We start from the raw sequence: 26,163 nt of genomic DNA, 5'->3' as shown, positions 1-26,163 counted from the left end.
TTCTAAATTAATCAAGTAAACTTGAGTGAACACTGTTGATCTTAGTTACTTTTGTGTTATAAGAGGATGATTTCAGGTTTTGTTAGTGCCTAATATTTAAATTATTACAATTTTACTTGTAAATTTACATAAATTACAGAATCATCTGGTGAAGTCTATTTTAGATAACTTATGTTGTGAGGGTAAAGATTTCTATGTGAAAGAATAAAGTTCTCCTGTACTAAGCTGTTGTCAAGTCCTTGTGTGGTGTTATTGATGAACTATCTATTATTGCATTGATCATTTCCCCTGGCCTAGATCAGGCAGTCTGCCATGTGGGGTTTTAAGAAGCCCAGAGGAACTAAAAGTATTATTTAGGTGTGCTTAGTAGATACCATAGAGATAATGATAGGTATAAATGCCCTTTAGGAATCTAAGGAACGTAAAGTGGTAGATAGCTCGATTGTAAATTATGTGACTCATATCCTATCCAATGTAGGAAAGTATATGATGAAAAAAATTTCTGGAAGTTATTAATAGTTTCTCACACTGAAATCGTAGATAGTTTCTGAGAAAGAAATTTATTCTGATATTCTAGAGGTAGAAAGGATTTCTCAGAAACTACTGAATCGTTCCCTGTTACTCCAGTAGAGGTAGTTGATTCATGTCTTGAACAAGGAAAAAATTGTTTTTATCATTTGACCAGATTTTAGTGCAGTTAATTAAAAGTATATCAGACTTCTTGCTTTTATGTGTACCTTTACTGATGAGGCCAGATAGTCTGGTCAAGTTAATTTTTAGAAATATAGAATAAGATTATTATTTTACTTTTTTTTTAACATAAAATGATATACTGTGTCACTAAACTTCTTGTGAATTTCAAATATAGGCTAAAGAATTGTTTTTTCAATATAAAGCTTTGGAATTAGTTACTTTTCAAGTTTTATTTATGTCTTGAATTTTCTAGGTAATCATTCTTGGGGGATTTATCCAGAATCTCTGTCTACCTTGCCAGTGGATAATAGCCTACTCTCCAATTCTGTTTACTCTGAATTACCATCTGCTGATGGGAAGATGAAGGTAACTGTTACACAAATAACTGTGGCACTGAGCAGCTTAAAAAATATTTTTACTCCTCTCCTCTTTCGAGGACTTCTATCTTTTCTGACCTGGTGGATTGCAGCTTGCCTCTTTTCTACAAGCCTTTTTGGGCTTTTCTATCACCAGTATCTGACTGTGGCGTGAATCTCAGTTAACAAAAAGGAAATACAAGTCTTACTTTAAATTCAAATATGTATGCCCTTGAAGGGCTGATGAAAACCAGAAGAAGGCAAATACAAAGATAAAAAGAACATATCAATATATCTTATTTTAAATGTTTCCTCTGTATTCTCAGGGTGAATTAATGCTATAATATTTAAAATCACAGAATAGATTGTTCACTGTTACACTGTGGCATTGGAATTTTAACTCTTTGTATTTACTGATGTGAGAGGGCTATCTACAAGGGTAATACTTATGATTACCTTGGTTTACAGAAACCTCCAGCAGTCTTCGTTGAAACATCTCATATGACTCCAGTTACTGATTGTGCTTAATGGTATTAAGGTACTGTTAATAGTCATCGTGGTTACCTATAGAGCAGTCTTCAACCTGAGCCATGCTTTAGGGGAGGGAAAAGAGCTAAAGTTACTTCTGTTGGTAATATATCAGTTACTGTTCAAACAACAACAGTAAAATCCAACAGAAAGCAAGACATTGCTACTGTATATTACAGTAAAGAAAGCTGCATAGTTATTTTAAATTTAATGGAGATGTACGTGCTGAATATCTACAAGTACTGCTGCTTGAGAGTAGCAAGATGTTTTAAAATGTATACTACCCAACTTGAGAGTTCTTTTTAAATGATAGGCCATATAACATCTGCAATCTTGCTGTTAGGTTTGGCCTGCCATATTTTATTTTATTCTATGATCCTGAATAGTTCCTTTTAATAGTCTAAAAATATTTATCAATATTGATCAGACTTTTAAAAAATTACTTTGTAATCCTGCTGACTACCTGTATGTATTGTGTATATATTATATATTAAACATATAATATATTGAGATTATAAAAGATGAAAATATTGAATTCTTATAATATTTTATGTTGCTGAATGTATGTTAAAAAGTGATTTGAATGGGATGTAGTTATATCTAGAAATTTTATTTCTTTTTGGAATGAGATTAAAATACATTTTGAAAGTTCAACAGAGCAAGCCGTTTCTTTGTGTTGCCTATGTGTGAAAGTACTTAAAGTTTTATGGATGCTTAGGTGATTTCTCCCAATTTATAATTCTTTTTCTGTCATTTTCAAAAAATCAGAATCTTTCCCTCGCTAACCAAGTCCCCACAGGTGTCATATATACCCTTATTAAATGGTACTTGTTTTGAATTTGTAGTTTCTAGAATTAGAAATATTAAGTTTTGTTTTATTACTGACCAAAATTGAGGAACTTTGAATGAAACACTCAAGTAAAATGAAAAAAGAAAAAGAGTAAAGTTCCTTTTGATGTTTTTTATATCTGAAGATCAAAATGAAGGGTTAAGATTGCAAAGTGAATGACTACAAGAGATAAACAGGGTTTTTCTTTTTTAACAAATAAATTTTTTTTTGCATATAACTCTCTTGGAAGGCTATATATATATTTCAGTGCTGTTAACACTATTGAAAGCAAGTTTGAAACCCATTTTGGAATTACTGTCAAGGTTAAGCCTTCACAATCACTTGAAAAACTTTAATACACCAAATTCCTGTCTTTTGTGTATATTTAAATATTTTTAAAATAGCTGGTATTTTGAAAGACTGAGTAATAAGTGCTTAAACTAAAGAAAGTCTGATTGAAATTAATATATAGCCTAATGATTATTTCATGTGTATTTCCAGAAGAAGCATTTCAAATGTACTTTGAGTTACATCAGCATCACCAAAATAAGTGTGTATCTTACAAAAAGATGATACCACAGTTTGACTTTTATTTTGTATGTGAAAGTTCTCACATGTTGGACTTGAAAAGAATCTCACCTGGTGGTGGTATTTATAACCATTCTTACCGAATAGCTACATTTAAAAAATTAACGTTATTGTTTTGAGTTTCAAAGATTGTACAGTGGAGTAGTTATGGGTGGAAAAGCATAGAAATCATTATACATGTTGTATTTCTAAAATTCTGTTGATTCACTCTTTTAAAACTTGAACCTCTACCTAAGTAAACTGTGAACTTGGGCAAACTGCACATTATTTTAAAGCAATAGATTTGGTTTAGTTTTTATTAGCCTTTTAAAACAAATTTGAAGTGGCTTATGTACACATTTTGTCTTTGAACCAAGACACCTGCTTTTAGTGCAAAAGTTTTACCTTCTTTTAGTGCAAAAGTTTGTACTTCATGTAACGAAGTAATATTTTAATATCCCTAAATTAGACCAGTAGAGTTCTTTTATATTGTATTCTAGTCAATATAATGTGCTCCAAAGTTCAGATATTTTAATTATATATGTTTGCCACATTATAGAAACCCTTATAATCTTGCTTTATATTACTATGATTTGTAGAATTTTATTTGACAATTTGACTCCTCTCCACCCTCCCTCTACTCCAAATCAGAGCTATATTTCTGCTTCTACCCCTGTTGATTTGTCTGAAATGAAAAGTACATAATTTTATCTTAATATCTGTGTACATTTTGATTATCTTTGGTATTTTCCCCTGAATTCCAATTACTGTATATAAAATGACCAATGCGTGCAAACAGAATGGGCTCATTGTCTTATTGTTTTTGATATAAATATCATTGGTAAAATAGTGACGTTTCTTCTTGAGTTATGATTCGGAAGAGATATTCATCCATTAATGGAATTGGCAGGTCCAGGAAGCAATAAATAGAATTCATTATGAAATCTATAATTGGAACTTCACTGGATAGATTTTATTCTTTCAAATGAAAGATTAAATTCTCAGTATTGCAAAGCATGAGGTCTCAACATTCTCTGAATTCATACATACTTTCTGAGCCATCACATAATTGAAAATGGTTTATCAAGGTATATGACTCCATTCAGCAAAATAAAACTAAGTGATTTTTGAATGCAGATTATCCTGTGTCTTCACAGAGCTTTAGGTGGCTTAAAGAATCAGATTTAAACACACTTCGATACTGGAGCTTAAACCCAGTGTCTCAGATAGTTGTATAGTCTCATCTTTTAACTCCTATTCATCTCATTATGTCCATACCCTGGCTTTATAGCTGAGCTTGGTTATATGCCATGAAAACTCTGACACTAAGGATGATGAGAAGACTAATATCAACTTTTCCCTTCTTTGAAGTGATAAACATTTTCACTTATTTTTTTTCTTCCTAAGAAAAAAGTATAGCCTTTTTATATATTTTTTTCTGTTACCATTGGACCCATTTTTTTTTTTAGCTACAAATTATTTATGGTGGATGGGCCTATTTCTAATGGGTCAGAGATTCTGTTTTTCCATCTTATTTATTTATTTATTTGTTTGTTTGTTTGTTTGTTTGTTTATTTATTTAGAGACTCGATCTCACTCTGTCACCCATGCTATAGTGCAGTGGTGTCATCACAGCTCACTGCAACTCCTGGGCTCAAGCAGTCCTTCCACCTCAGCTTCCCTAGTAGTTGGGGCTATAAATGTGTTCCACCATGCCCATCTAATTTTTCTATGTTTTGTATAGACTGGATCTCTTTTAGCTAAGGCTGGTCTCCAACTCCCGACCTAAAGCAATCCCCCTGCCTTGGCCTCCCAGAGCACTAGGATTACAGACGTCAGCCACCACGCCCAGCCTTCCATCTTATTTTTTATTTTTATTTTTTTTAACCCTATATCTCTCAACATATAGTTGCTTCTCTCTTTATTCTCATTTAGCAAAAGGCAATTCATGCTCTTAAATGAAGTAGCATAATTTTGTGGAAAGAATGCTAATCTAAGAATCAGAAAGCATTTCTTCTCATCCCATTTCTGCTTATAATTAGCTATTTTTTGTACTTACTAAGCCTTCAATCCATATTAATTAAGTAGAACTAAATTATTATCACTGTTGACCTCAGTTTTATCATCTTTAAAATTAAGAGTTTACATTAAATGTATGATTATATATTTCTAAATCTTATAATTGATTTCCTTTATATCAGCGTAAGAAAAACATAGAGCTATTTTTGTCTTCAGGGATGGTTATGGATCATTTTGGAGGGTATTGTTATTCGAAGATGACTTCACAGAAAATCTTTTCTTGGGAATATTTTGATTTGTACTTATTTAATTATTCAATAAATACTTATTGAGTGCCTATAGTGTGCCATGGAATGTTCCACTTGCCCTAGATATAGCAGTGAACAAAATAACAAAATTCCTTTCCTCCACAGCTTAGCATCTAGTGGAGGAATGAAGATAATAAACAAAGATGAAGAGTTTAATGAAGGATATGTTAGATAGTGGTAAAATCCAGTGAGTTAGGGGCATGGGAAGGAATCAAGGAAAGGGGAGTATGAAGTTGGAGGGTAGAGATAAAGTTAAAATTTTAAAAAAGGCAACCAAGGGAAGCCTCACTTTTGAAAAGGTGATTTCTGAGTAATGAATCGAAGGAAACAAGGACCATCGTAGTGGTTTTCTCTTAACATTGCTGTGATTCATTGGTAGGCAAAACACCCTAATTATTATGAGTTTGCTAGCTGAGGTCACTAAGGAAATTTTTTTTAATAGAAAATGTATTTCTTTGTTCAATTGGTGTGTTGTATAGGAAAGAGTGTAGCCATTGTATCAAATGTTGAATGTTTGCGTGTGATAATATCGTCTTCTGAGTCCACCTTTTATAATTTTTCTCTCAAGTGCTTTTAACTTAATTTGGACATGTTTACATTTTATTTCAGTAGAACTTTTAAAGACTCAAAGAGATTCAGAAGAGTTGTAGGACCCTAGAGCAGTATGTGTCCATTTGGCAGAGAAATTCAACCCATAGTCCTTTAATATGTTAATTAATCTGTTACATAAAGGTAAACATTAAGGGTAATATGACTAAAGACAGATTTGGATTAACTTATCACATTTTTAAAATAGTGCTTTACAAAAATTAGCTTTAACATATACTGTATTTGTTTGGAATGCATTTTTCATCCTGTTACCCGACAGTGAAACATTTCCTACTTTTGAGTATAAATTTCCAAAAGACTAACAAAAAGAAACATGAATTACTTCAGGTAGCAATAATAAGACACAGGAATTACTATAATTGTATTTGTGTATATATTTACTTGTTCTTTCATTTCTATTTTTAGCAATTCCTTCAAGCATAAATACAAGTTTTTTCACATATTTAAACTTCTATCATTATAATAGGTGGTCTTGTACCTATTTTGGATAAGTGGCAGATATTTAAAGTTAATATTGACAACTGAATTATAGTAATAAAAAATTATTTAAAATTTTTCAATCATTACAATCAAAAAATTAGTAAAATTTTAAAAAAACAACACTAGTTAAGGAAAAGTAATTCTTTTGAACATTTTCCTTTTTTCCTCTCTGCGTTCTTTATATTCTTAAATTACTTGACTCCTTTCTTTCTATACTTGAATTTCTAGTGTCAGAACTCTACCAGCTGCTGAGTATATATGTCCCAATTGTGTATTTTGGAACTGGAGAAGTAATCACAGGATGGGTTCGGGGACCCACGAAGCCCACTGTGAGGCAGACCTGACCCAAAACTCCACTGATTGCCTGACCTCCATAGGCTCCTACTCTGACGTGTGGACATTTTGAGTCCCCTGCAATTAGTGTCAATTCAGAACCAGTGTCTAGTAATCCCCAAAAGGTCAGACTATTTCCTTTTCCCAAATACATAATTACTCTGTAAAAAAGACTATAGGTCCCTATAAGGAGAAAGATTAAAAGTATAAGTTTTTGGTAGCATACCCAGGTCCTTCCTCAAGGGAAGCTGGCCTCCCCTTCATTCAAGGGGATCTTGGTCTCTAAACCTGCTCAAGTGTGGTATTTGATTGAAGGGCTGTGCCTGTTTGTTTCAAAGTAAATAATCAGAGATTGCTTATCATGGATGCTGTACGTGATTTTGAGGTTTTTACTCCTTAGAATTTTGACATCAAGTAACACTTTAAAAAAATCTGTTTTCATAGGGTGTGCAGAATTTCTAAATAAGACTTACAGCCTAAATGGAATTAAAGGTATACTTTGTTTTATTGCACTTCTCAGATATTGATGTTTTTTACAAATTGAAGGTTTATGGTAACCCTGAGTGGAGCAAGTCTGTTGGAACCGTTTTTCTAACAGTACATGCTCATTTCATGTCTCTGTCTCACGTTTTGCTAATTCTCAACAATATTTGAAATGTTTTTATTATTATTTGTTATGGTGATTTGTGACCAGTGATCTTTGACGTTACTATTGTAATTGTTTTGCGGCACTACGAACCATGCCAGTATAAGAGGGTGAATTAATCAATAAATGTGTGTAGTGTAACTGCTCCAGTGACCCACCATCCTCCTCTTCTCTCCCTCTCCTCGGGCCTCCCTATTTCCTGAAACATAGCAGTATTGAAATTAGGCCAATTCCAACCCTACCATGGCCAGTAAGTGTTCAAGTGAGAGGAAGAGTCACACATCTCTCACTTTAAATCAAAAGCTAGAAGTGATCAAGCTTAGTGAGAAATGCAAGTCAAAAGCTGAAATAGGCTGAAAGCTATCTCTTGCACCAAACAGCCAAGTTGTGAATGTGAAGGAAAAGTTCTTGAAGGAAATTAAAAGTGCTGCTCCATTGAATACACAAATGATAAGAAAGTAAAATAGCCTTTTTGCTGATATGGAGAAAGTTTTCATGGTGTGGATAGAAGATCAAACTAACTACAGCATTGCCTTAATCCAAAGTGTAATCCAGAGCAAGGCTCTAATTCTTCAATTCTATGAAGGCTGAGAGAGCTGAAGAAATTGCAGAAGAAAAGTTTGAAGCTAGCAGAGGTTGGTTTGTGAGGATTAAAGAAAGAAGCTATCTCCATAACATAAAAGTACAAGGTGAAGCAGTAAGTGCTAATGTGGAAGATCTAGCTAGGGTCACTGAAGAAGGTGGCTGTACTCAACAGCTGACTTTCAATGTAGATGAAGCAGCCTTCCATTGAAAGAAGATGCCATGCAGGACTTTCATAACTAGAGGGAAGAAATCAATGCCTGGATTCATAGTATAGATTGCCTTTCTTGTTACAGGCTAATGCAGCTGGTAATTTTAAGTGGAAGCAAATGATCATTTACCATTCTGAAAATCCTAGGGCCCTTAAGAATTATGCTAAATCTACTCTGCCTGTGCTCTATAAATAGAACAACAAAGCCTAGATGACAGCACATCTGTTTACAGCATGATTTTCTGAAATTTATGCCCACTGTTGAGACCTGCTGCTCAAAAACAGTTCTGATGGACATGTACCAGGAGATTAAGGTTGTTTTTCATGCCTGCTAACACATCAAAGCAGGACCTGCTATCAGCAAAAAGATAACTTGCTAAAGGCTCAGATGATCCTTAGCATTTTTCAGCAATAAAATATTTTTTAATTAAAGTATGTATAGTTTTTAGACATAATGCTATTGCCTACTTAGTAGACTACCATATAGTATAAACATAACTTTTATATTCACTGGGAAACCAAAAATTTGTGACTTGCTTTATTGTGATATTTGCTTTGTTGTAGTGGTCTGAAACTGAACCCACAATATTTCCAAGGTATACCTGTATCTAATTAAATGTGGTTTTTGTTAATGAATAAGTGCTAGTATACCAAATTTTCCTCATGGATTAGAAGCATGCTATGGTCTAACATCTCTTACTTAAATTTATGTAAGTATTATCTGGTATAAAACTATATAATACTGTTCTTAAAGTTATCTTTTGTATGACTCTAATATTCTTAAATATCTATTTCACTGTTTATTTAACTACTTGAAAATCATTAGGACTTTGTGTATGCGTATTAACTATATATATCTGAACAGAGTCTTTGTGTTACATAATCAGAGATTTGTTGATCAAATACATGCTTATGCATTATACAGTTCATTCATGTATCAAAAAGCCACTTGTACCACCTAAATCTACTTAATTTTTTTTTTAAGTACAAGTTTGGAGCACTCAGAAGTGATATTGAAGGAGGCATTCAGCTATTTGGCCTTCCAAATGGCTTAGACCAAAAACAAACATCAGTGCATTTCTATTATCTAGTTCCACCTCAAAGACTAAGCAAACAAAATGTTTGACATTATATTTTACAACAGTAAGTTAAGTAACTTTATCTTCTTTAACAAAAGCATACCAAATGTAATTCTTTAGGATCAATAGTAGGAAAATGGAGATTTCTGTAATCTTAGGAGAGCTTATAATATTCATAGATGTGTACAAGGTCTGTCTGCAAAGTACCCAGCAATGTCATATGAAAAATAATGCTGTTAATCGAAGAAGACACAAGATATAAGATCCATTGTACATAGGACAATAACTCCTCATTCCCTTTCAAAGTAGGCACTTTGGAACCTCATACCGTTCTTCCAGTGTCTCTTAGTCTAAACCAGACATGTTCAATATTCTCAGGTGTTCTTGTTGCAGGCCCTCCAGAATGTGGATCACTTTCAACAGATTTTCAACCATCTTTGAGCATTTGTGCTGCACTTATATTTGTGCCACATTCACTGCATCATCTCCAAAAGTCTTTTGAATCATCCAAATTGTTCCCTCGGAGGAATGTTCAAGCTTAAGGCAAAATTTGATGGAAATTCGTTGCTCTATTTAGTCATCTTGAATGTGATGGCCATACAGTCCACATGCTCACTCAACAGCGTCTAGTGCCCACTGACTAGTACAGTGAAGTCATTGTTCACACATGCACATTACAGTCCACTCTCCTTGGCTGCCAGGTTACATCAATGTCATGCCAACTGTTATTGTATTAACAATGGCTGGATACTTTCCGGACAGCCCTGCTGATAAGTATTTTTAGTTTTGTCCCCAAAGTGTAACATTTCTACCTGGGTTTTGAGCAAGAAAGGTATTACTTATAGAATGTTATTTAGTATGTTTGTGCTGCAATGATGGTGTTAATAGTATTTTCAGAAGATTATAAATTATGCTGTGGATTCATTTTTATACTTTTTATAACTTTATAAGTCTGTAGCCATCCACATGTAGACTATATACAAATGTAAATAAATGATTTTCTCAGCCAAGTATTTGATCTTTGAAAGTTCTTCATTTCATGATACTGTGTTAAGTTTATTAAGTAAAAAAATTAAATTATTTGGTGACTTAAAATTATTCCTTATAGTATATACGAGCATTCTAATTTGAATAAGCAAATTATTTTGTCAGGTTGAATAAGATCAAGTCATGATATTATGTATCTAAAACCAACAAGTAAGAAGAAAATGAAAGTTTATACTTCTCAGCAGTTCATAAAAATGACTAAAACATTTTGACAAAGGAAAGAAAATTTTGGCAGTGTTTTCCTTCCAAAAGCTATTGTCATTGACTGCCATCTGTTCCAATTATTTATTGATCAAAACCCAAAATAAAACAAATCTATTCTAAAAGTTAGTGACTTAAAACAACTATTTTATTGGTCCTGATTTTTTGGGCCAGCAGTTCAGGCAGGGTGCAGTTCTCTGATGATTCTACTCCATATCATATATACTGAGTTACTCAGTGGGGCTGGAGAGTCCAACATGATTTCACTTACATGCCAGGTGCCTTCATGGAGAAGGCTTGAGAAGCTGGGCTCAGCCTATCCTCCCAATCCATTTCTCAGGGCCTTTTCATGTGGGCCTTGACTACCTGTTAAGGTAGTCAAGCAATGTAGGGCTTCTAGCTCTTATTAGTTAGTTCAGACAAAGACCAGCTTAGGTTAAAAGGGAGGGGAAATGTCAAAGAATTGGTAACAATCTTTAGTCATCACACTTAAATGTTTCTTTGTAAGAAAACTAGCCATGTTTGTATGGCAATATAGAAACGTACTAAGAGGCATTTATGTCTTTAAAAATGGCTACCATATTGAACAGTGCATATGTAGAACATTTCCATCATCAAGATTTTGGATAGTGTTTTCTGTATTCACAAACAAATACCTGCAAGTACTGGTTGGTGGTCCTTTTTCCAAAGGATCAAGCGTAGAAGTCAGTTTTATGATATGAATACTTGTAATACTTTAAATAAGGAATCACTGCACTCTTTATAGGTCCATTTATTGTGGCTGTTTATTTTTGACCAGTTTTCCTTGCATCCTGCAGCTTGACAGTGGACCACATTTAAGCACTTGTATTTAAAAAAGAAAAAAAAGAATCAAAAGGGTTCTATCCCATTTGGTTGGTATAAATTGGAATAGCTAGTATACCAAAAAAGAACAGTATATTTAAAATTGGTTCACCTCAAAATGTACAGAATATTGGTCAAAGGTTATGAAATCTCTGATGGTAGAATAGATCTTGTAGTTAAGTATATTACACCCCATAATGATGGTTTTAAACCCTGGGATGAATGCCTATGTTATGTGTTTTAGTGTTACCTGCATTAAGCTATAGTGAAATGGTTTTTATACTATTACCATTCACAAATTTAAAAATAAACTTTTACCAAAGAAGTATCTTTGGTGGTTCTCTTTGACTCATAAACAGCAAAGCAAACTGTGTATTTCAACACAATATCAATGTTAGCATTCAATAATTTGTATCTCCTATAGGTTGTAAATGCTAGTCTCTCCCTACCCCTAAACAGATTAATTAAAATTACAGTACCAATATTATTACTAAGGAAAAATACTACTGAGTGAAGTTCAGTATTTTGGGTTTTTTTTATTGTTTACATAGTGTTATAAGTCCTAGCCAAAGCAATCAGACAAGAGAAGGAAATCAATGGTATCCAAATGGGGGAAAGAAGAGGTCAAAATTACTACTCTTGCTGATAATAGGATCTTATTTCTAGAAAACCTCAAGATTCTGCCAAGAGACTCCTGGAGTTGATAAATAAACTGAGCAGTTTCAGGCTACAAAATCAATACATATCAATAGCATTCCTAAACACCAACAACTGTAAAGCTGAGAATCAAAGACTCATTACCTTTCACAACAGCAACAAAGAAAATAAAATTCCTAGGAATATATTTAACCAAGGAGGTGAAAGACTCATACAGGGAGAACTATGAGACACTGAGGAAGGGAATCACAGAGGATGTAAACAAATGGAAAAACATGCTTATGCATTGGCAGAACCAACATTGATAAAATGTCTATGCTACCCGAAGTGATTTACAGATTCAATGCAATTACCATTAAAGTACCAACATCATTTTTTGCAGATCTAGAAAAAATAATTCTGTGCTATGTATAGAACCAGAAAAGACCCCACATAGCCAAAGCAACCTTAAGTAAAAAGAACAAATCAAGAGGCATCACTTAGGCCGGGCGTGGTGGCTCACGCCTGTAATCCTAGCTCTCTGGGAGGCCGAGGCGGGCGGATTGCTCAAGGTCAGGAGTTCAAAACCAGCCTGAGCAAGAGCGAGACCCCGTCTCTACTATAAATAGGAAGAAATTAATTGGCCAACTGATATGTATATGAAAAATTAGCCGGGCATGGTGGCGCATGCCTGTAGTCCCAGCTACTCGGGAGGCTGAGGCAGAAGGATCACTCGAGCCCAGGAGTTTGAGGTTGCTGTGAGCTAGCCTGACGCCACGGCACTCACTCTAGCCTGGACAACAAAGGGAGACTCTGTCTCAAAAAAAAAAAAAAAAAAAAAAAAAAAGGCATCACTTTATCAGACTTCAAGCTATACTACAAGGCTATAGTAACCAAAATGGTATTGACACAGTAACAGAGACCTAGACCAGTGGATCAGAACAGAGAACCCAGACATAAAACCATCATAATATTGCCGAGTGTATGTGTGTGTTGTTCTTACAGTAAAAGCGCACCAAAGATATATAGTTTGGGAATTAAGCAGAAAATTTACTTTCAGTGAACACAGATTCTCCCCCCACTAACCCCAGTTTTTAGTTTTCACCTTTTAAATTTTTATTTTTGGATATGTGTAATATGATTCAAAAGACAAGCTTATACAGAATTCAGTAAAACCTTAGCATTCTTTAAGGATTTTTTACAATGTGGTATGGTTGTGTGTTTTAATAATGTAATTGCATATTAGAGATGACAGAAATCTAGTTAATTTGTAACTGTTTTTCTCATCTTGCTTTAAATGTATTTAGACAAAAGTTTTGCATGTCCTTTAACAAAATGATGAGTCATCTGGATTGAATGTATTTGGTTGTAGCATTCTAACGATCCCACTGTAACAACTAGAATTAGTCGTGTCAAATTAAAAAAAAAAAAAACACATAAGAAACCAGTAGATGCAACAAGGACTAGATGAGCAAGAGTATGCTAGGTCTTGTCACTGTGAAACCAGTGTCTGAGGGCAGCGCCCTGAAAAGTCTCGTATATTACGTTTCAGTCTTTTCTTTCCCTCCCCAGGGAGAATGTATGAACTGGGAGTTTTTTTTCTCAGTGGCTCCTCCCTGACCTATGGAGAAAGGACTGTGGCAAGTGAGTGCCACAAGTTTTCCTACCAAGGTTGGATGCATCTGGTTTCCTGCTCACCTGGGTTGCAGGAGCCTCTTAACTGGCTTTTGTATTTCTCCCCAACGGAATTGGTCATGTATTGTTGAGGTGGCGTCTCTGCGAAGGGGTGAATAGTCTACGACTTCTGTTCTGCCATCTTGCTGGTGTCGCTATCTCTATTGAAATTACATCTTTAATATGTTGAAATTACTGCTAGTAGGATTCTGTGCCCTTTAGATATAATAGTGAAATAAAGATTTTTAGTAAAGAAAAACTAAGGGAATTTATTGGCAACTGGACTGCACTAAAATATATAAGGGAGTTCTGCCAGATGAAGGACAAGAATCCCAGATGAAAACATGGAAGTACACAAGGGAGACATTATATATACATAAGCAAATAAATATAGACTGAAAAAAAGAATTGAATGTCTTATGTTATTTAAAAATTCAGCAGACCTAAAGTTCACAATAACACAAAGGAAAGGGTAAAGAAGTTAAAAGAATGTATTTTTTTAACAGTGTCATGAAAGCAGTGAAAGTAATTTATAACTTGTGATAAAAGAAGATGCACATTGTAATCTCAAAAATAGCAATAAAAGCATTAATGGAAGAGGAAAATGGAATAATGTTAATTTACAAGATGGAAAAAACAAACATAAATAAGACAGTGTGAAATTAAGAGTAGTGGGAATGTACACAACTATATCAGTCATTAGATTAAATGTAAATGGACTAATTACCTCAAATAAAAGTGTTTTTAGATTACTTAATGAAAAGGAAACTATAGCTGGTGCTTTTAAGAGGCAAATCTAAACTAAAAACACACAGCTGTGTGAAGTAAAAAAGTAAAAATATAAAGGGTGAAACACTAAAAGAAAACTAATGTAGTTACACTATTATAACAAAGTCTACATTAAGACAAGAAGCATTGCTTGGGACCAGCCTGAGCAAGAGTGAGACCCAATCTCTACTATAAAAAATAGAAAGGAATTAGCTGGACAACTAAAAACATATAGAAAAAATTAGCCAGGCATGGTGGCACATGCCTGTAGTCCCAGCTACTCGGAGGCTGAGGCAGTAGGATTGCTTGAGCCCAGGAGTTTGAGGTTGCTGTGAGCTAGGCTGATGCCACAGCACACTAGCCCATGCAACAGAGTGAGACTCTGCCTCAAAAAAAAAAAAAAAAAAAAAAAGACAAGCATTATTACTAAAGAGATATATTTCATCATAATAAAAGAGGTCATTGAACAGGAACATAATACCTTCAAAGTAAAGAGGTTAAGAATATCAGCAGTGAACAATTGAAAATTCAAATTAAAAATTCTAGTTTTAATGGTGTCAAAAAGCAAGTTAGAAGTTTTTACCAAAATGTACAACACCTTTACGCTGAAATCTAAATAAAAAACATTGGTTTTGTAGATAGAAGTAAGTGAAGATATATTTTACATCCGTGAATTAAAAGGCTCAGTTATATAAATTCAACACAATCCAAATAATTCCACCAAACTTTTTAATATTTGCTAGGTGATTCTAAATTTATATGGAAATATGAAGTACCTAGAATGTCCAAAGTATTTTGAAAAGGAAGAAAAAAAAAAGAGGACTTGAAGATTTACTATGAATCTACACTTTGTTACTGACATAGACAAATGGATCAATGGAAGAGAATATACAATTCAGAAATAGACTGACACTTAAACATTTGATTTTTGACAAAGGTGTCAAAGCAATATAATGAGGAAAGGAGAGAGATTGCAACAATATGTTCTAGAATAATTGGATATCCACAGTTTAAAGAATGAACTTCAATCCCCACCTCATATTACATACAAAAACCAAGAACCAAATATAAAAGCTAAAACTGAAGTTTTTAGAGGTTACTATTAAAAAAATAGTTTGACAATTTTAGTGGTGAACATAGGTTTCTTAGGAAACAAATAGTAACCATAAAATTTTTTTTTGTTGTTTTTTGAGACAGAGTTTCTCTTTGTTGCCCAGGCTAGAGTGAGTGCTGTGGCGTCAGCCTAGCTCACAGCAACCTCAAACTCCTGGACTCAAGCAATACTTCTGCCTCAGCCTCCCAAGTAGCTGGGACTACAGACATGCGCCAGCATGCCCAGCTAATTTTTTCTATATGTATTAAGTGGCCAATTAATTTCCTTCTATTTATAGTAGAGATGGGGTCTCACTCTTGCTCAGGCTGGTTTCAAACTCCTGACCTGGAGCAATCCACCCGCCTCGGCCTCCCAGAGTGCTAGGATTACAGGCATGAGCCACCGCTCCTGGCCAGAAATTTTTTAATGATAAAATAGATTTCACAGAAATTTAAAACTTCTCATAAGAAAAACCTAAAAAAATAGAAATGTTACAGTTTGATGTAAAATATTTGCAAAATGTGAGACAAAGGACTGGTATTTATGATATCTAAAGAACTACCAAAAAAATTTAAAAATATTAAAGGAGGGGCAAGGAATAGGCACTTCACAGTTGACCAAAAAACACATGAAAAAGTGTTCAACCTCTAGCAATTTGATTATGGTGATCCTTGGTATAGTTTTCTTTGCTTCTTGCCTGGAATGGAGGTTCTTGACCACTGGCTTTTTATCTCAGGCATGTTAAAGGCTGACTAGTTTTTCCTCTTGAGGAAAGAAGTAGAAATGTGATTACAGTGCATCGTTGGATTTTACAGGCATTTTCTTGACATCTTTTTCTGCGAAAGAATGTGTTGAAAGCAAAAAAGGTGTTAGTTTGTTAAAAGTGCCTAGGATGGTTACATAAAATGTTCTGCAAAAGCACTACCTGTATAAAACATAAAAGACTTCAATTACATAATCAGACATGGAATAAACTTGATAATAATTTTCTTTGATTTTGTTTGCAAATATTAAAGGTCTTGGCAGAAGTTGTGGATTTCAGTTTTAACAAATGTATTTTGAGTGGAAGAGCACTTTCCTGATCTTGACTCTCAATTTGAGGATTAGAAGTACCATGCTTATAATTATTCAGCTATATTTGTTGCTGACTTGTAAAGTAATAAAAACTTTTTTGGTCTGTTTGATAGAATTTGTCCCACAACTCATTGTTGCTCTGTTCATTTTTTTTCCAGGTTTTTTTTTTTCTTTCTGTATTTCCTTTGGGATAGTTTTTATAGCTATTCAAGTTTGCTAACTTTTTCTTTTTTGCAGCATCTAGTCCAGTGTTTAACTCATCTAGTGAATTTTTGTTATCTCAGACACTTTTAAAAATCTCTAGACGTTCAGTTAACATCATGTTTATTTTTTCCATGTCTCCTTAATGTGTTCATGCTTTCCTTTCTTGAACATATAGAAATATAGTTATAATGGGAGATCCAATGTCATTATCTACTAATTTTCTTGTGTGTCATATTAGGACTTGTATCTATTGACTAATTTTTCTTCTCATTGTGGTTCATATTTTCTTGCTTGTTTGCATTCCTGAAAATCAATGAACAGATTCCAAATTCCTTGTTGAGTGCTGGATATTTTTGTTTTTCTTTAAATACAGTCATGTGCTGCATTATTTAATTAATAATGGATAGAATATATGACAGTGGTCTCATAAGATTATAATGAAGCTGAAAAATTCCTATCATCTTAGTGACATCATAGCCATCAAAACATCATAGTGCAATGCATTATGCGTTTGTGGGGATACTGGTGCAAAGAAACCTGTCATGCCCAGTCATATGAAAGTGTATATAGCACATATAGTTATGCATAGCACATAATATTTAAAAATAATAAGTGACTATGTTACTGGTTTAGATATTTGCTATATTATTTATTGTTATTTTAGAGTATAGTCCTACCTATTAAAGAAAAATGTTAACTGTAAAACAGCTTCAGGCTGGTCCTTTAGAAGGTTTTCCAGAAGAAGGCATTGTTATCTTAGGAGATGACAGCTCTATGCATCTTATTGCCCCTGAAGACCTTCCAGTGGGACAAGATGTGGAGGTGGAAGACAGTGATATTGATGATCCTGAACCTCTGTAGGCCTAGGCTAATGTGTGTGTTTGTGTCTCAGTTTTTAACAAAAAAGTTTGAAAAGTTAAAAAAAATTTAATTTAAAAATAAAAAAGCTCACAGAATAAGACTACAAAGAAAGAAAATTAAAAAGAATTAAAAAATAGCAAAGAAAATAAAAGTATTTCATTAAAAACAATATTTTTGTACAGCTGTATAATGTGTTTATGTTTTAAGGTAAGTTATTAAAAGAGCTTAAAAATTTAAAAAAAGTTTATAAAGAAAGTTACAGTAAGCTAAGGTTAATTTATTATTGAGGAAAAAAATTTTTATGTATTTAGTGTAGCCTAAGTGTATAGTTTATAAAGTGCACAGTAGTGTATAGTAATGTCCTAGGCCTTGACGTTCATTCACCACTCACTGATTCACCCAAAGAAACGTCCAGTCCTGCAAGCACCATTCATGGTAAGTGCCCTATACAGGTGTACCATTTTTTTTCTTTTATACTATATTTTACATACCTTTTCTATGATTAAATATGTTTAAATACACAAATACCATTGTGTTAAAGCTGCTTACCAATCAGCACAGTAACAAGTTGTAAAGGTTTGTAGCCTAGGAGCAATAGGGTATGCCTTATGGCCTAGGTATTTAGTAGGCTATACCATCTAGGTTTGTGTTCAGTACACTCTATGATGTTTGCACAATGAGGAAATTGCCTAATGATGCATTTCTCAGAACCCATCCCTGTTGCCAACCAATGCATGACTGGTATTCTTGAGCTTTGTGCTGGAATGTAGCTAAGTTATTAGGTTGGTTAGGAGACAGTTTTGATTCTTTTGAAACAGGCTCTAATTTAGTACTAACTTACTCACTACTGAGGCAATACCCTTTTGAGTCCTCTACCAGTCTCCCCTGTATTACAAGGTTTCCCCACTTTGGCTGGTGAGAGCAGGAATTAAACTATTCCCATCCTTGTATGAATCCTGAGGTTGTGCCTGTTTGCCTATTCTGCTTGTTCCTTTTTGGTGATTCTTTCCCCAACATTGGGAAATTTCCTCATATACATGTATTAATCAGAACTCAGCTGAAGATGTGAGGGAAGCCTCTACCTGGATAGATCTCTGTTGCTTTGCAACTTTCCTTTCTGGCACTCTTCTGTGAACTCTAGTTGCCTTTCCTTTACCAGATTCTCAACTCAGGGAGACCGACCGCTGGGTTCTGTTTAGGTTTTTCCGCTGTGCTGTGTGACTTAAAGTCAATAAGCTGAAATAATCAAATGTTTATTTCATTTATTTCATTTTTTTTTTCTGGTCTTCTGCTGCCTGTTCAATGTAATTGAAAATTTGTTTCATGTATTTCCTTTGGTTTTTACTTTTGTAAAATAGAAGAGTAAATTTGGTTCCCATTAACTCCATCTTAGTTAGAAGAGATAGGCCCCAGCTCCCAATTTTAATTTCTTGCTAGAGACTTTTTGTTCCCCGCTAAGACTCCATTCAGAGACGTTCTGAATTATTCACATATTATTGTAAAAGATGTGTAACTTAACATCTTTGGTCACCAGGGAAATGCTAATTAAGACCACAATGAAATGCCACTACATAGTTACTAGAATGGCTAAAAGTAAAAAGTCTGATGCCACCAAATGTTGACAAGGATATGAAGCAACTAGAATTCTCATACTTTATGCTACAACTACTTTGTAAATGATATAACCACTTTACAAAAAGTTTTAGTCATTTCTTATAAAACAAAATATACACCCACCCTATGACCCAACAATTTTACATTTATGTGTTTACCCAAGAGAAATAACATTCTACAAAAAGACTTGTCAAGAATATACATAGCAGCTTTATTCATAATAGCCTCAAACTGGAAAAAGCCCATGTTCATTAAGAGTAGAATATATAAACATAATGATATATTTGTGCAATGGAATAATACTCAGCAATGAAAAGGTACAAACTGTTGATTCATGCAAAACCTGGATAAATCTTTAAAATAATAGACTGAAATGAGAAGCCTCATACAACAGAATGCATGCTTTAATTCCATTTATATAAATTTCTAGAATAGTTTATTGTATGATGAAAAATAGAAGAATGGTTGCCTCTGGGCAATGGGGGGTAGAGATAGGGAAAAGACATAAGGAAACTTTCTGAAATGAGAATAATATTTTATATCAGTAGGATTTGGAATACCTTGTATTTATCAAAATTCAATGGATATACGCTTAAAATTTGTGCATTTCCCTGAATGTTTACCTCAAAGGGAAAAAAAAAAAACTAAACATATATTGGACCCTAATAATATGCATGGAATATTTATGCAGGAATACAGGGAACTGTATTATCTCTAATTTACTTTGAAATTTCTTCAAAGATGAGATTGCTGGAATGATGAGTGATGGATTGATGGATATATACATTTAAAATGTGTAATAAAATTTTAATGATAGCATCCAAGTGGAGGGTACGTGTGTTGTAAAATTCAGCCTTGCAAAACTTTTATTACTTAAAATATTTACAATAAAATTTTGAAAAACAAAGAATATGTAGGTTGAGCATCCCAAATTTGAAAATCAGAAATCTGAAATGCTCTACAATCCAAAACTTTTTAATTGTCAACTTGATGCTCAAAGGAAATGTTTACTTTGAGAATTTGGGATTTCGGATTTTTGAACTTGGGTTGTTCAACCAGTAAGTAAAATGCAAATATTCTAAAATCTGAAAAGATATGAAATCTGAACACTTCTAATAATCCCAAGCATTTTGGATAAGGGATATTCATCTGTATTATAAAGAGCCTTACATCAATAAATTTGACAATTTAAATTAAATGAACAGACTTATTTAAAAAGGCAAACTACCAAAGCAATAAAAGAAGAAGTATGAGGATCTTAATAGTCTACTAGCTGTCAAAGAAAATAAATCCATTATTACAAAACTTCCCTATAAAGAAAACTTCAGGCCCAGATGGCCTCATCAGCAAATTCTGCCCAATACTAGAAGAAGTAACACTGATTTTGCACAAACTCTTCCAGAGAATAGAAAAGAGTGAATATTTCCTTACGCTTTTTGTAAGAAAGGATAGTATTGACTCCAGAACCTGAAAAGATATTACAAGAAAGGAATATATTAAAAACCAATCACCCATGATTATATTAACAGATGTTACTATCCTTGATAAAAAGTATCAGCAAATCAAATTTGGTGATAGGATAATTCATTACAACCAAGTGAGATTTACACCAGGTTCACAAGGGGAGTTTGACATCTGAAAGCCAATTGACATAATTCATCAAATGAACAGAAAAAAAAAATATGGAGGGCTAAATCTTGTGATTCAAGAAAAGCATTTAACAATATGAATAGCCATCCATAATAAAGCCTTATAGATAATTAGGAATACAGAGAAACATCCTTAATTGGAGGAAGAATAACAAAAACAAACAGCAAACATCAATCATGAAGCGTGTTATTTTGTTTGCTCAGAAATAAGACAAGGATTCCTGCTACAGCCATTTCCACCCAAGCTTGTATTGTTGATCCTCTACTTATAGTAGAATAAGGCAAGACTTTTTTTAAAAAAGCATTAAAAAAACCATTAAGATTGGAAATGTTTGTACCCCCATAATATCCTGAAATAAATTTAAAAAAAGATTGGAAAGGACAAAATTGTCATTCAATAATAAGATTGTGTATGTGTACCTAAAATAAATAATTTATAATGTGTACACATGCACATATAGAGTGCAATAATAGACATTGTAGACTCATAACGGTGGGAGAGAGTTGTGGGATGAAAAATCAGTGGGTACAGTGTATGCTGTTCGAGTGATAGTTATGGTAAAAGCCCAGACTTTGCTGCTATGCATTATATGCATATAACAAAACTCCATTTGTATCCCCTAAATCTATAAAAATATAGTTTTTAAATACACCAAAATATGAGAACTAACCAGTGTATTTGGCAAGGTCCCGGGGCATAAGTCAGTATTAAAGAATCAGTTGTATTTTCACATGTCAGCAACTCATTGACAAAAAAATATTTTAAATGTTACCTTTGATAATAACATATTAAAAGTTCCAGAAAAAAAGATGGCGGATGAGAAACACTGCCAGACAGAGTGTCTCTGCAGAAAAGATAGATTCTAGCAGAAATCAGAAGAAAAGAGCAAGAAGATGAGCCTACATTGGATGAGGGTCGGAAAGAGAGGAGTACCTGAGACCACGGTAGACTCCACGGGAGGAGGTCATGGAGGAGAACTGGAAGCTGGGACCGCTGGAGCAGCCTGGAGACCAGTGGGAAGTATCGGCTGTTTCCCCTCCCCTGCATCCCGGACTGCTGGTGGGCTCCCCAGTGAGTGGAGAGACCTGCAGACACCAGCCCAGCAACGGCCATTGCCAGTGAGCGGTAAGCCAGTGGCGGAGGCAGCACCGGGCTCCCAACTCCCTCGGGGCACCTCCATGTGCACAGACCCAAGCTGCACAGCAGACGCCATATTGCCTCCTCCTCCTCTCCCCTGACCCTACCCGAGGCTGCCTAGAGAGACAGACAATATAGCCACCAGCCGGAGGCACCTACAGGGACTGAACCTTCCCTTTGGGGGCCCTACAGCTGACTAAGGGGAACTCAGACTGTGAGCTCCCTACCTGCCAGCCCTCCCAGGTGCTGCTGGCACGGTGATCCCAGGAGAACGGGGCAGACTCTGAGGTTGAGAGACATAGACTCAGCTTGGGCTCCCTGTGGGTGAATTGGGACTGGCACTGCTCTCCCTGGTGGGGATATAGTTTGAACTCTGGGACCCAGAGGTCAGACCTGCAGACCACATCCCGTGCACCGAGGCCTCGCATTGCCTGGGGCACAGAAGGGATATTTGTGAACAGCCTACTGCGGTGTGTGTGCCTTCAGGGGCAGATCAGCATCCTAGAGGGCAACCCTCCCTCCAAAGGGAGGCCCTGCACCCAGCCCAGGTGGTGTTCCCGCCTAGGGAACCTCCCCGCAGGTAGCACAGCCAGGGGAGGAGTGGTGGCGTGTGATCTGGCCTGCGGGCAGAGGCCCAGCAGTAGCTGCGGAGTTGGGGATGGTGGAAAGAAGCCAGGCCCGCTCCAGACTGCAGGTCTCAGACAGCCCCATCCCCACACGTAGACTCTCTAACTAAGCAGGGCCATTCCAGCCCTGACCTGAAAGCTTTGCCTGGAAGCAGAGAACAGAACTTTGACCCCTGCTAACGACATTGGTGTTGCCTGAGGGCAGGCTTACCCAACCCAGCTCTGCCCAGACTCTCTCCTAGACTAGCCCTCACTGAAGGGGAGAAAAGGACACACCTGGAAGTCCCAGGGCCCCACCCACCACCTGAGGCACTAGAGTTCTCTCTACAGGAAAAAGAGCTAATAACAGGGCATAAAAACAATAGCGTAGCCTGTTCCTCCAAACAAGCGCCACCTACTGACAGGGAGAGCATCCTGCACACCCTTATCAGGACGGAGTGGAGGAATCTCACCCACAGACACCACCTTCTGGCTCAGAAACTAAACAAGGCGTGTGAATACCCAAAAAAAAAACCTAAAGAAAAGAAACAACAACTGATCGATATGGGAAGAAATCAGCGAAGGAACTCAGGAAATATGGGGAACCAAATGGAAAACTCTCCCTCAAAGAGGAACCCCAGCCCCCTAGAAACGGGCACCAACCAAAATCAGGCGACCAAAATGACAGAAGAGGAATTTCCTATGTGGATCATAAGAACACTCACCGAGCTGCAACAACAACTCAATAACCAACACAAAGAAACCACAAAAAGCCTCCAGGATATGGAAAAAGAAATGGACACAATGAAGAAAAGTTTAACCGAACTCCTGGAAATGAAGAATCAATTCAAAGAACTACAAAATACAGTGGAAAGTCTCAAGAACAGGGTAGATCAAACAGAAGAAAGAATCTCAGAACTTGAAGATAACACCCTCCAATTAAATAAATCAATCACAGAAATAGAGCACAGAAACAAGAGAAAAGAGCAAAGCCTACAAGGGCTGTGGGATTATGTGAAGAAACCCAACGTGAGGGTCATAGTGTTACCAGAAGGGGAAGAAGATAACACTCAAGGGTTGGACAAGCTGTTTGAAGATATAATAGAGGAAAATTTCCCAGGCCTTGCTCAAAATCTTGATATACAAGTTCAAGAAGCTCAGAGGACCCCTGGGAGATTCAATGCAAACAGGAAGACGTCACGACATGCAGTCATCAGACTAACCAAAGTATCAACTAAAGAGGCCCTTCTAAGAGCTGTAAGACGAAAAAAGCAAGTGATATACAAGGGAAAGCCAATTCAAATAACACCAGACTTCTCTAATGAGACTTTACAAGCAAGGAGGAACTGGGGCCCCATTCTCACTCTTTTGAAACAAAACAATGCCCAGCCTAGAAGATTATTCCCTGCAAAACTAAGCTTCGTATATGAAGGAGAAATATAGACATTCTCAGACAAGCAAAGGCTCAGAGAATTCACCAAGACAAGACCAGCCCTACAAGAAGTACTTAAAACAGCGTTATGCACGGAACATCATAACAATAACCCACGAATATAAAACCAACCAAAACCCAAAGATATTAAAGGCCAGATATTACAATGGCTCAAGACAGAAATCATAGCAACAACATCCAACCCAACAGAATGAACAGTAATCTACCTTACCTATCAGTTCTCTCAATAAATGTGAATGGCTTAAACTCTCCACTCAAGAGACATAGGCTGGCTGAATGGATAAGAAAATACAGGCCACGTCTATGCTGTCTTCAGGAAACACATCTAACCTGCAAGGATGCATATAGACTAAAAATAAAAGGGTGGAGATCAATATTCCAAGCAAATAGAAGCCAAAAGAAGGCTGGTGTGGCAGTTCTAATTTCAGACGATTTAGTTTTTAAAGCAACAAAAGTGGTGAAAGACAAAGACGGTCATTATATAATGGTGAAGGGCACACTTCAACAAGAAGAGATAATTTTAAATATATATGCACCCAACTTAGGTGCACCCAGATTCATAAAGCAAACCTTACTGGAGCTAAGCAAATGGATTAATAGCAACTCCATAATCACCAGAGATTTCAACACCCCACTGACGGCACGAGACAGATCCTCCAAACAGAAAATTAATAAAGAAATAATGGACTTAAACAAAACTCTACAACAATTGGGTCTGACTGACATTTACAGAACATTCTACCCAAAATCCACTGAATATATGTTCTTCTTATCAGCACACGGGACATTCTCTAAGATTGACCATATCCTAGGACACAAAGTAAACCTCAAGAAATTTAAAAAAATAGAAATCATACCATGTATCTTCTCAGATCACAGTGGAATAAAAGTAGAAATCAACCGTAACAGAAACTCACATTTCTACGCAAAAACGTGGAAATTAAACAACCTCCTACTAAATGATTACTTCATAAATGAAGAAATCAAGATGGAAATAAAAAAATTCTATGAAGAAAATGACAATGGAGAGACAAGTTATCAAATTCTCTGGAACACAGCTAAAGCAGTTCTGAGAGGAAAGTTTATCTCCATAAATGCCTATAACCAAAAGTCAAAAAGATCACAAATAGACAGTCTAATGAAATGACTCAAAGAGCTCGAAAAAGAAGAATAGACCAACCCCAAACCCAGCAGAAGAAGTGAAATCAACAAGATCAAATCAGAACTAAACGAAAATGAAAATAGGGAAGCTATTCAGGAGATTAACAAAACAAAAAGTTGGTTCTTTGAAAAAATAAACAAAATTGACACACCACTGGCTAAGCTAACGAAAACCAGAAAAGAGAAATATCTAATAAGCTCCATCAGAAACAAAAAAGGAGATATCACAACTGATCCCAAAGAGATACAAGATATAATTTATGAGTACTACAAAAATCTTTATTCACACAAATTGGAAAATGTGGAGGAAATGGACAAATTTCTAGAAACACATAGCCTCCCTAGGCCCAATCAGGAAGAAATAGATTCCCTGAACAAACCAATCTCAACTGCTGAAATAGAAACAGCAATTAAAAATCTCCCTAAAACGAAAAGTCCTGGTCCAGATGGCTTCACACCCGAATTTTACCACACTTACAAAGAAGAACTGGTACCTATCTTGCAGAAACTATTCCACAACATCGAGAAGAACGGAAACCTCCCCGACACCTTTTATGAAGCGAATATTACTCTGATACCAAAACCAGGAAAGGATGCAACAAAAAAAGAAAACTACAGACCAATATCCCTAATGAATATAGATGCAAAAATTTTAACAAATCTTAGCTCACCGAATCCAGGCGCTTATTAAAAAAATAATCCATCACGACCAAGTGGGCTTCATCCCAGAGATGCAGGGATGGTTCAACATACGTAAATCTATAAATGCAATTCACCACATAAACAGAAGCAAAAACAAAGACCACATGATTCTTTCAATAGATGCAGAAAAAGCTTTTGACAAAATTCAACACCCTTTCATGATACGAACACTTAAGAAAATAGGCATAGAAGGGACATAC

General features: G+C 35.4%; 1 protein-coding gene across 8 annotated transcripts in view; it reads left to right on the top strand.

The window, feature by feature from the left end:
- The window catches only part of TMEM161B (transmembrane protein 161B), an 82,020-nt gene extending 69,113 nt beyond the window's left edge, over window positions 1-12,907 (top strand). For 6 of the 8 annotated variants that reach the window (XM_076008162.1, XM_076008159.1, XM_076008158.1 and 3 more), the window contains one exon: window positions 947-12,907. In XM_076008162.1, the coding sequence (XP_075864277.1) occupies window positions 947-1,224 (278 nt within the window). In that variant the 3' untranslated portion in view covers window positions 1,225-12,907. The remainder of the gene's footprint in view (window positions 1-946) is intronic. The other 2 variants (XM_012781464.2, XM_012781462.2) reach the window with 1 other exon arrangement.
- Window positions 12,908-26,163: the final 13,256 nt, after the last annotated feature.

The sequence above is a fragment of the Microcebus murinus genome, chromosome 11 (genome assembly GCF_040939455.1).
Source record: "Microcebus murinus isolate Inina chromosome 11, M.murinus_Inina_mat1.0, whole genome shotgun sequence".
Lineage (NCBI taxonomy): Eukaryota > Metazoa > Chordata > Mammalia > Primates > Cheirogaleidae > Microcebus > Microcebus murinus.
This window is presented reverse-complemented; position numbering and strand designations above follow the sequence as displayed.